The sequence below is a fragment of the Mustelus asterias genome, chromosome 8, assembly GCF_964213995.1.
Source record: "Mustelus asterias chromosome 8, sMusAst1.hap1.1, whole genome shotgun sequence".
NCBI lineage: Eukaryota > Metazoa > Chordata > Chondrichthyes > Carcharhiniformes > Triakidae > Mustelus > Mustelus asterias.
This window is the reverse complement of record NC_135808.1, coordinates 127,575,174-127,587,462: the sequence shown is the minus strand read 5'-3', so window position 1 is coordinate 127,587,462 and position 12,289 is coordinate 127,575,174. Positions and strand designations below refer to the sequence as shown.

At 46.7% G+C, this 12,289-nt stretch overlaps 1 protein-coding gene across 1 annotated transcript in view; it reads right to left on the bottom strand.

Annotated features, from left to right (window-relative positions):
- Positions 1–1,467: 1,467 nt before the first annotated feature.
- Positions 1,468–12,289, bottom strand: part of ak5 (adenylate kinase 5) — a 61,310-nt gene continuing 50,488 nt past the window's right edge. Inside the window, exons 12-14 of the mRNA XM_078219446.1 lie at positions 12,072–12,170; positions 3,351–3,542; positions 1,468–1,584 (exon numbers count right to left, since the gene is read on the bottom strand). Coding sequence (XP_078075572.1) covers positions 1,468–1,584; positions 3,351–3,542; positions 12,072–12,170 — 408 coding nt within the window. The remainder of the gene's footprint in view (positions 1,585–3,350; positions 3,543–12,071; positions 12,171–12,289) is intronic.

Sequence of the window (12,289 nt, the reverse complement as noted above, 5' to 3'; positions counted from 1 at the left end):
ATTTAACCCAGTCAGTCAATGCTCATAAATCTTAGCTGCACTCCTGGGACACCCATTTTTAAATTATGTCCTTGTATTTATCAATGCAGATGAAGGCTTTAAGGGTGTCACAGTGGTTAGCACTGCTGCCTCACAGCGCCAGGGACCCAGGTTCAATTCCCAGCCTCACATCACTGTCTGTGGCGTTTGCACATTCTCCTCGTGTCTGCGTGGGTTTCCTCCGGGTGCTCCGGTTTCCTCCCACAGTCCAAAGATGTGCAGGTTAGGTGGATTGGCTATGCTAAATCGACCTTAGCATCAGGGGATTAGCAGGGTAAATGTGTGGGGTTATGGGAATAGGGCCAGAGTGCAAACTCGATGGGCCAAATGGCCTCCTTCTGCATTGTAGGGATTCTATGATAAGCAGAAGTGGACAGAGTGGTGAAGGCGGCATTCGGCATACTTGGTTTCCTTGGTCAGAACATTGAATACAGGAGTTGGGATGTCTTGTTGAAGTTGTACAAGACATTGGTAAGGTCACACTTGGAATACTGTGTACAGTTCTGGTCACCCTATTATAGAAAGGATATTAAACTAGAAAGAGTGCAGAAAAGATTTACTAGGATGCTACCGAGACTTGATGGTTTGAGTTACAAGGAGGGGCTGGATAGACTGGGACTTTTTTCTCTGGAGCTCAGAGGGCTGAGGAGTGATGTTATAGAGGTCTATAAAATAATGAGGGGCATAGATCAGCTGGATAGTCAATATCTTTTCCCAAAGGGAAGGGAGTCTAAAACTAGAGGGCATAGGTTTAAGGTGAGAGGGGAGAGATACAAAAGTGTCCAGAGGGGCAATTTTTTTCACAGTGAGGGTGGTGAGTGTCTGGAACAAGCTGCCAGAGGCAGTAGTAGAAGCGGGTAGAATTTTGTCTTTTAAAAAGCATTTAGACAGTTACATGGGTAAAATGGGTATAGAGGGATATGGCTAAATGTGGGCAATTGGGACTAGCTTCGGGGTTTAAAAAAAGGGCGGCATAGACAAGTTGGGCCGAAGGGCCTGTTTCCATGTTGTAAACCTCTATGACTCTATAAGTGTAAAAGATGGAATTGGACAGAGACCAGTCAAAGGAAGGTAATGCCTTGTGTCTTCAAATGGTCACCACTATAGATTGAAACAGATTAAGGTTTTAAAATAGCATTTAATAAATTCACAGCAACAAGGTAGTTCTTTTTCCCAGATTTTCCTTTTAATTTCAGTTATTGAGGAGTGTTTCTATTGATCGAACTGCAAACTGCCCTTCCTAATATTGTCTCCACATCCACTGTTGCCCGGCATCACTTCAGAAATGGTATTTTTGTACGTTAAAGGTAAAATGTAAGTTTGTTTATTGTAAGTGGGTAGCTTCTTCAGAGAGCCAGCATACAGCCAATGGGCTGAATGGCCTCTGATCTCACATGTAACACTGTGACTGGAACGCCCAGAGGAAACTCATTTCCTGCACAGGGAGCCGTCTGAAGCCATGTCGCTCCTGCTGCTTTCTTCGATAGAATTGATGGCTTCACAGATCTGATGAAAGACTTTGTCCGGCGTTTCTTCTGCGTTTATCTGTTAAAACAGGAAGATTTACAGTTTGTGTGATTTCGGGAAGTAGGATTCAAATGTGAGCTGTGTGTGTGTTCACACTCTAGCACAGGTCAATGGGCAGCAACTGGGAGCGATACCCCTGATGGTTCATTCACAGTCCTACCCCAGATGTGACGAACGGGGGTCCAGGTGTAGGGAATTGTTTGGAGGGCTTGTGACACAAAGGGTAGCGTTCCCAGCCTCTGAGCCAGAAGCTTCAGGGACCCGGGGGAGTTATGGTCCCCACTGGACTGACTGGAGATGAGGTGGGGTGGGGAGGGGGGAGGGGCTGGGTGGGATACATGGAGGAACATGCTGCAGCGGGACTGTAAAATCCTGGCCACACCTTAATGACCAAGGTCATAACGCAGCCGCCCAGGTCGAGTGTTAACGTGTAGCTCCTTCGCCCAAATGCCAACGGAAGGCGGTAAAGAGAGGGAGAGATTGCTGGTCAGCCGTGTGATGGAAAGAAATTGGAGCCTCCACCATCGCTATCCGTAACTCTGGACTATAGGATGCAGGGAAAAGTGCATGTTGCCCCGACAACTGACTTCTTGGTGGGAGTGGTAGGCCGATGTGGATCAAATTGGTGCCTGTGGCAGGGGGTTCAATACCCGTTCTTGCTGGAGGCGGATTCGCAGTCTGTCTTTGGGCAGAGAATCGGAGCGAGTCAGTGATTTATTTCCACCTCAGAAATGACGGGCTGGTTTTTTCACCATCTTCAGGGAAGTTACCTGGGGTCATTTGAAGTGTGCACTGATTGGTGGGGGAAGGGGGAGGGGAGTGCCAGGAGTAGTATTCAGCATAGAATCCCTACAGTGCAGAAAGAGGCCATTTGGCCCATCTAATTTGCACTGACCACAATCCCACCCAGATCCTTTCCCCGTAATCCCATTCACCCTGCTAGTCCCCCTGACACTAAGGGGCAATTTAGCATGGCCAATCCACCTAACCCACACATAGATCCAGATAGGACAACGTGATCAGCGCAGGCTTGGAGGGCCGAAGGGCCTGTTCCTGTGCTGTACTGTTCTTTGTACTTTGGCCCAGTGCTGGGAACCATCCGAAAATGTGTTTTAAACTGCAAACTACAGATGGCTCTGACTACCCTGCGGAAATAGGCACCCATAAAGAGTTAGAAGAATTAAACCTTTTTCTCATTCAATCCTGGGATGTGGGTGTCGCTGGCTGGGCCAGTGTTTATTGCCCAACCCTGAGGGTAGTTAAGAGTCAACCACATTGCTGTGGCTCTGGGGTCACATGTAGGCCAGACCGGGTAAGGATGGCAGATTCCCTTCCCTAAAGGACATTAGTGAACTAGATGGGTCTTTTCAACAATCATCAAAAATTCCAGATTTTTAAAGTTGAATTTAAATTCCACCATCTGCTGTGGTGGGATTCGAACCCAGATCCCCAGAACATTACCCTGCGTCTCTGGATTACTAGTCCAATGACAATAGCTCTAGGCCATCACCTCCTACTTCTAGCTTCTGGGTAACTATTCCACTGACCCCACCCTCTCTGGTTTTTTTTCGCAGCAAATTACGCCCCCCCCCCCCCCCCCCCACCCCCCGGCTATCTAAAAACAGATGAGCTGATCATCATCACCATGGGGTCTTACTAAGTGGAAACTGACCGCTGTGTTTCCACCATTACAGCGACTTCCTTTCAGAAAAGTACAGAATTGGCTTTGTGACGTGCTGGAGCCGTAAGGCCGGTGTTTAGAAAGTAATCTTTTCTGAGTTTACCTTGCAGAGGACATTCTCCCTTTGGTACTTCTCAATAATTGGCAGAGCAGTGGAGAGGTAGTCTTCGATCCGTTTGGCAATGTGGTCTTCGTCGACGCTCACGTGGTCACTCTTTGGAGCGGATTTGAGAAGCCGTCGTTTCATTGTGGCTCTGGAGCAGCTCAGGAAAAGCACGGGGCTGGGCCGGGCTACCTGGAAGACAGGAAAGAACGGAGAACTCGATTCGGGTAGAAGAAATCAAAAGAGGTGCATCATATGTGATCACAGACGTCCCGAATTGCATCAAAACCCGTGGAGTGTAACACTGTCGTAAAGTAGGAAATGCAGCAGCCACTTTATGTCCAAAGTATTTCCCCAAAAATCAACAATGGAATCATGACAAGATCATCCGTTTTTGTTTAAAGTTTATTTATTAGTTTCACAAGTAGGCTTACTTTAACACTCAGAGTCAGAGGTTTACAGCATGGAAACAGGCCCTTTGGCCCAACTTGTCCATGCCGCCCTTTTTTTTAAAAAAAACCCTAAACTAATCCCAATTGCCCACATTTGGCCCATATCCCTCTATACCCATCGTACCCATGTAACTATCTAAATGCTTTTTAAAAGATAAAATTGTACCCGCCTCTACTACTACCTCTGGCAGCTTGTTCCAGACACTCACCACCCTCTGTGAAAAAATTGCCCCTCTGGACACTTTTGTATCTCTCCCCTCTCACCTTAAATCCACTCCCTCTAGTTTTAGACTCCCCTATCTTTGGGAAAAGATATTGACTATCAACCTTGTCAGTGCCCCTCATTATTTTATAGACCTCTACAAGGTCACCCCTCAGCCTCCTATGCTCCAGGAAAAAGTCCCAGTCTATTCAGCCTCTCCTTATAACTAAATCCATCAAGTCCCGGTAGCATCCTAATAAATCTTTTCTGCACTCTTTCTAGTTTAATAATATCCTTTCTATAATATGGTGACCAGAATTGCACACAGTATTCCAAGTGCGGCCTTACCAATGTCTTGTACAACTTCAACAAGACGTCCCAACTCCTGTATTCAATGTTCTGACTGATGAAACCAAGCATGCCGAATGCCTTCTTCACCACTCTGTCCACCTGTGACTCCACTTTCAAGGAGCTATGAACATGTACCCCTAGATTTCTTTGTTCTGTAACTCTCCAATGAAGTTACTGTGAAAATTCCCTAGTTTTTAAAAATTCATTCATGGGACACGGGTGTTGCTGGCTGGCCAGCATTTACTGTTGTGCAGCCCCTGCACAACAAGTACTCCTGCTTGAGTACTGCTGGGGGGGGACAGCCCGCCTGGGGGAAGCAGCAGTGGCCGTGTCTCCGCAGTGGAGTCCAGCCCTGTAACTCAGATGGCTAAGGAAAAGAGGAGGAAGGCGGTATTAATCGGGGACTCGATGGTGAAGGGGACAGACAGGCGTTTCTGCGGAGGTAGGCGGGATTCTCGCATGGCGGTCTGCCTCCCTGGGGCCGGGATCCAGGATGTCGCTAGTCGCGTCCCGGAAATCCTGAGGTGGGAGGGAGAGGAGCCTGAGGTAGCGGTACATATTGGTACCGCTGATGTGGGTAGGAAGGGAGAAGGGGTCATGAAAAAGGAGTACAGGGAATTAGGGAGACAGCTGAGAAAGAGGAAAGCAAAGGTAGTAATCTCAGGATTACTGCCTGTGCCACGGGAAGGTGAGGGCAGGAATGGAGTGAGGTGGAGGATGAATGTGTGGCTGAGGGACTGGTGCAGGGGGCAGGGATTCAGGTTCCTGGACCATTGGGACCTCTTTAGGGGCAGGGGTGATCTGTATACAAAAAATGGGTGGAACTTGAATCACACGGGGACCAATATCCTGGCCGGTAGGTTGGCTAAGGCTACTGGGGAGAATTTAAACTAGATAGGTTGGGGGGAGGGGAGCTAGAAGAGTTGACCAGGATCAAGGAACTAATTGATGGGGGGGAGGATGCAGGGGTAAGGGGAATTACAAAATTAATGGTAGAGGAGAGGGTGCAAGTGAATGAAGGCGGTAATTTAGATAAGGGAGTAGAGGGAGAGGGTGTTCGCGACTCATCAAAGCGGGTCCAGATAAAAGCTGGAATAAGGACACTTTGCCTGAATGCACGAAGCATTCGGAACAAGGTAAATGAGTTGATGGTGCAAATCAGCACAAGTGGATACGATCTAGTGGCCATTACAGAAACGTGGCTGAAAGGTGACCAGGACTGGGAGATGAATATCCAGGGGTATCAGGCGTTTAGGAAGAATAGACAGGAAGGAAAAAGTGGTGGGGTCGCGCTATTAATAAGAGATAATATCAGGGTAGTACTGAGGGATGACATAGGCTCTGAGGAACAAAACGTGGAATCATTATGGGTAGAGATGAGGAATAGTAGAGGGAGAAAGACACTAGTAGGTGTGGTATATAGGCCCCCAAATAATAATGTTGAGGTAGGGAGGGCTATAAACAAGCAGATAAGGGATGCGTGTAAAAACGGAACGGCAATAATCATGGGGGACTTCAACATGCACATTGACTGGCAGACTCAAGTTGGTAAGGGTGGAATGGAGGAAGAGTTCTTAGAATGCTGTCGGGATAGTTTCCTTGAACAGCATGTTACGGAACCGACGAGGGAACGAGCTATTTTGGATCTGGTATTGTGTAATGAGGTAGGTAGAATTAAGGATCTTATTGTGAAGGACCCTCTTGGGTCTAGTGACCACAATATGGTCGAATTTCTGATTCGGATGGAAGAGGAGAAAGTTTGGTCCCAAACCAGTGTCCTCTGTTTGAACAGAGGGAAATATGATAGGATGAGGGATGAATTGGCTAAGGTAGACTGGGAGAGCAGGCTGGCAGGTAGGATAGCTGAGGAACAGTGGAGGATTTTTAAGGAGATCCTTTTCAGTTCTCAGCAAAAATATATTCCAGCAAAAAACAAGGATTGTAAGAAAAGGGAGAACCAGCCGTGGATAACGAAGGAAATAAAGGAGAGTATGAAAATAAAAACAGCTGCGTACAGAGTGGCCAAAAATAGTGGAGAAACAAGTGATTGGGAAAAATTTAAGAAACAACAAAGAGAGACTAAGAAAGCGATAAAGAAAGGAAGGATAGACTATGAAGCTAGGCTAGCAATTAATATAAAAAATGATAGTAAAAGTTTTTATAAATATATAAAAAGGAATAGAACATAGAACATAGAACAGTACAGCACAGAACAGGCCCTTCGGCCCACGATGTTGTGCCGACCTTCATCTGAAACCAAGATCAAGCTATCCCACTCCCTACCATCCTGGTGTGCCTATCCAATAACCGCTTAAATGATCCTAAAGTGTCTGACTCCACTATCACTGCAGGCAGTCCATTCCACACCCCAACCACTCTCTGCGTGAAGAACCTACCTCTGATATCCTTCCTATATCTCCCACCATGAACCCTATAGTTATGCCCCCTTGTAATAGCTCCATCCACCCGAGGAAATAGTCTTTGAACGTTCACTCGATCTATCCCCTTCATCATTTTATAAACCTCTATTAAGTCTCCCCTCAATCTCCTCCGCTCCAGAGAGAACAGCCCCAGCTCCCTCAACCTTTCCTCATAAGACCGACACTCCAAACCAGGCAGCATCCTGGTAAATCTCCTCTGCACTCTTTCCAGCGCTTCCACATCCTTCTTATAGTGAGGTGACCAGAACTGCACGCAATATTCCAAATGCGGTCTCACCAAGGTCCTGTACAGTTGCAGCATAACCCCACGGCTCTTAAACTCCAACCCCCTGTTAATAAAAGCTAACACACTATATGCCTTCTTCACAGCTCTATCCACTTGACTGGCAACCTTTAGAGATCTGTGGATATGGACCCCAAGATCTCTCTGTTCCTCCACAGTCTTCAGAACCCTACCTTTGACCCTGTAATCCACATTTAAATTTGTCCTACCAAAATGAATCACCTCACATTTATCAGGGTTAAACTCCATTTGCCATTTTTCAGCCCAGCTTTGCATCCTATCTATGTCTCTTTGCAGCCTACAGCACCCCTCCACCTCATCCACTACTCCACCAATCTTGGTGTCATCAGCAAATTTACTGATCCACCCTTCAGCCCCCTCCTCTAAGTCATTAATAAAAATCACAAAGAGCAGAGGACCAAGCACCGATCCCTGCGGCACTCCGCTAGCAACCTGCCTCCAGTCCACCACCACCCTCTGTCTTCGATCAGATAGCCAGTTACCTATCCAATCGGCCAACTTTCCCTCTATCCCACACCTCCTTACTTTCATCATAAGCCGACCATGGGGGACCTTATCAAACGCCTTACTAAAATCCATGTATATGAATAGAGTGGCTAGAGTGAATGTTGGACCCTTGGAGGACGAGAGGGGGGAGTTAATAGTGGGAAATGAGGATATGGCTGAGTCTTTAAATAAGTTTTTTGTGTCGGTCTTCACGGTGGAGGACACAAATAGTTTGCCAAATATTAACGATAGAGGGTTGGCAGCAGGAGAAATACTTAATACGATTAATGTTACCAGAGAGGCAGTGCTGGGTAGACTAATGGGACTGAAGGTGGACAAGTCCCCGGGTCCGGATGGAATGCATCCCAGGGTATTGAAAGAAATGTCAGAGGTAATAGTGCATGCGTTAGTGATTATTTATCAAAACTCGTTGCATTCTGGGGTAGTGCCGGTTGATTGGAAAACGGCTAATGTTACGCCGCTGTTTAAAAAAGGAAGAAGACAAAAGGCGGGTAACTATAGGCCGGTCAGCTTAACGTCTGTAGTAGGGAAAATGCTGGAATCCATTATTAAAGAGGAGATAGCAGGGCATCTGGATAGAAATGGTTCGATCAATCAGACGCAGCATGGATTCATGAGGGGAAAGTCGTGCTTGACGAACATGTTGGATTTTTATGAAGATGTGACTAGGGCGGTTGATGGAGGAGAACCGGTGGATGCGGTGTTTTTGGATTTCCAAAAGGCGTTTGATAAGGTGCCCCATAAAAGGCTGCTGAAGAAGATTAGGGCACACGGAGTTGGGGGTAGTGTGTTAAAGTGGATTGGGGACTGGCTATCCGACAGGAAGCAAAGAGTCGGAATAAATGGGTGTTTTTCCGGTTGGAGGAAGGTAACTAGTGGCGTGCCGCAGGGATCGGTACTCGGGCCGCAACTGTTTACCATTTATATAGATGATCTGGAGGAGGGGACGGAGTGTAGGGTAACGAAGTTTGCAGACGACACAAAGATAAGTGGAAAAGTGAATCGCGTGGAGGACGGAGAAGATCTGCAGAGAGATTTGGACAGGCTGAGTGAGTGGGCGAGGATATGGCAAATGGAGTATAACGTTGAGAAATGCGAGGTTATACACTTTGGAGGAAATAATAACAAATGGGATTACTATCTCAATGGAAACAAATTAAAACATGCTACCGTGCAAAGGGACCTGGGGGTCCTTGTGCATGAGACGCAAAAGCCCAGTCTGCAGGTACAACAGGTGATCAAGAAGGCAAATGGGATGTTGGCCTATATTGCGAAGGGGATAGAATATAAAAGCAGGGATGTCTTGATGCACCTGTACAGGGCATTGGTGAGGCCGCAGCTGGAATACTGTGTGCAGTATTGGTCCCCTTATATGAGGAAGGATATATTGGCATTGGAGGGAGTGCAGAGAAGGTTCACCAGGTTGATACCGGAGATGAGGGGTTTGGATTATGAGGAGAGGCTGAGGAGATTGGGTTTGTACTCGTTGGAGTTTAGAAGGATGAGGGGGGATCTTATGGAGACTTATAAGATAATGCGGGGGCTGGATAGGGTGGAGGCGGAGAGATTCTTTCCACTTAGCAAGGAAGTTAAAACTAGAGGACACAGCCTCAAAATAAAGGGGGGTCGGTTTAAGACAGAGTTGAGGAGGAACTTCTTCGCCCAGAGGGTGGTGAATCTCTGGAATTCTCTGCCCACTGAGGTGGTGGAGGCTACCTCGCTGAATATGTTTAAAGCGCGGATGGATGGATTCCTGATCGGTAAGGGAATTAAGGGTTATGGGGATCAGGCGGGTAAGTGGTACTGATCCACGTCAGATCAGCCATGATCTTATTGAATGGCGGGGCAGGCTCGAGGGGCTAGATGGCCTACTCCTGCTCCTATTTCTTATGTTCTTATGTTCAAAATAGTCCCACAGAATTCCGGGAGGAGCCGGGGCCTCAGTTTAACATCTCAACTGAAAAACATGACGTCTGACATGTAGCACTCCCCCCAGTACTGCGGGACAGACCGGGCTACGTTTGGTGTTGGAGTCTCGATCAGTATTCTCATTTCCCAGTTTCTCCTGTTTTTTTCCCTCCTGGGTGAGACACACACTCACAGCTCTGGGACACAGACTGCCGTGTTACCCAATGAACCAAAGCCAACACCTTTTTATTCAGGAATACACTGCCATTATTTTCTTTCTCATTACAGTTCCAATAATTCTTACTGAAGAATTGCTCTGGATGGTGCCTGCAACATTACTGGGGTGTGATTGTGCAGTGCTTATTGCTACTGGATGCTGCAAGTTCGAGTCCTGTCATGGCAAGATGTGAAATTGTGTTTAATAAATCCTGTAACTTATGGGCTGGAACCAGAAAAAATTACCCCAAGAACCGCTGGATTGTCATTTCAAAACACAAAGAGGTTCTCGAGAACCTGAGCCACAAGTGGGCGGCACGGTGGCACAGTGGTTAGCACTGCTGCCTCACAGCGCCGGGGACCCAGGTTCAATTCCGGCCTCAGGTGGCTGTCTGTGTGGAGTCTGCACGTTCTCCCCGTGTCTGTGTGGGTTTCCTCCGGGTGCTCCGGTTTCCTTCCACAGTCCAAAGTTGTGCGGGTTAGGTTGATTGGCCATAGTAAATTGCCCCTTAGTGTCAGGGGGAATGAAGAGGGTAAATATATGGAGTTAGAGGGATAGGACCAAGGTGGGATTGTGGTCGGTGATGGGTCGAATGGCCTCCTTCTGCACTGTAGATTCTATGATTCTAAGTGCAAATTGGCATTGGGTACGTAGAATTAGACAGACTCAAAGGCTGGTGTGGGAGAAGTGGGTTTCAGTTTGTGGGACACTAGTATCATTACTGAGGAAAGCACGGGTTGTACCGTTAGGATGGCCTACACCTGAACCATGCTGGGACCATCATTCTTGCAAACTGCATAATGAGGGAAATAAACTAAATGGTTTTAGAGAAGGGATGTGTAGGCTTACAAAGCAAAAGGCTACAGGAGTATTCCAAGACAGCTATTTAGCTAATAATAACCAGAGTGTGACAGGAAGGGACAGAGCTGAAGACGGGGAGGAGGGGGGGAATGAAACGTGCTGGTTTATATGTAGTTGGAGAAGGTGGGGGGCGGCGGCCTCTATGCTGGAACAGAATAGAAGTAAGAGCTTTAACAACACCAGGTGTTGTCCAACAGAAGACCAGGGATAGGTGGAAGCTAAGGAAAGATTGACGAAGATGTCATAAAGATGGGAGTGTTGGTGTTAAATATTTAAGTGGTTTCAGATTGCTTTAAGAGCTGATCACATGATTTGATGGGGATGTCGTTAGGGTGTTACACAGGTTGCTGTTTTACTTTCAGTTTGTCTTCTGTGCAGGCAGCAGCTCCTCAAATAAATCGGTCATTGTTAGTTTGAATCTACGTGTGCAAGCCACGTCTTCATCTTTTCATTTAAAACCCACAACCCCAAACCTAGTTTGGACATTGAAGTTGATGCTAGGGATTGAAGAGGGTGCTGGCCTTCTATTCTGCTCCACCTTCTCCACCCTCTCTCCAACTATACAAACCATCACATTTCTTCCCCTCTTCAGTTCTGAAGAAGTCACATGGCAGCCAGCATAATCAAGGACCCAACGCACCCAGACATACTCTCTTCCAAAAGACATAGGAGCAGAATTAGGCCACTCGGCCCATCGAGTCTGCTCTGCCATTCAATCATGGCTGATATTTTTCTCATCCCCATTCTCCTGCCTTTTACCCATAACCCCAGATCCCCTTATTAATCAAGAACCTATCTCTCTGTGTCTTAAAGACACTCAATGACCTGGCCTCCACAGCCTTCTGCGGCAAAGAGTTCCACAGATTCATCACCCTCTGGCTGAAGAAATTCCTCCTCATCTCTCTGTTTTAAAGGATCGTCCCTTTAGCCTGAGGTTGTGCCCTCTGGTTCTAGTTTTTCCTACTCGTGGAAACATCTGACTTCTTCTGTCAGGAAAAAGATACAAAAGTCCGAGGTCATGTACCAACTGATTCAAGAACAGTTTCTTCCCTGCTGCCATCAGACTTTTGAATGGTCCTACCATATATTAATGTTACAGTCATAGCTAGGGTGTGATCTTTCTCTACACCCTAGCTATGACCGTAACACTACATTCTGCACTCTTTCCTTTCCTTTACCCCTATGTACTCTATGGACGGTATGCTTTGTCTGTATAGCGCGTAAGAAATAATACTTTTCACTGTATTCCAATACATGTGACAATAAATAAATCAAATCAATGTTAACAGACGCTGCCAGACCTGCTGAGTTTATCCAGCATTTTCAGTTTTAATTTCAGATTTCCAGCATCCACGGTATTTTGCTTGATTAAAAGTTGTCGTTACGCACATTCCATGAACGAATAAAGTAATATTGGCATCTCCACACCTGCCCCCTCCTCCCACCAAGTGGGAACAGGCGGTTATAATAGTACTTACCTTCGTCTCAAATTCTTCTGCCTGCTTCAGTTCCCGAGGATAATCATCGATTAGAATCCCTTTGACGTCAGTGTCAGAAATCATGGCATCTTTTAATATCTCCGGAATAAAAGAAGGTCGAGTGAGTGAGTAGTCTGGCCATGGAAATTCAACAACAGTTGGTCAAAATAATTCACTGCGTGTAAAATAACTGCCCCCCCCCCCCCCTCAACCCCTCC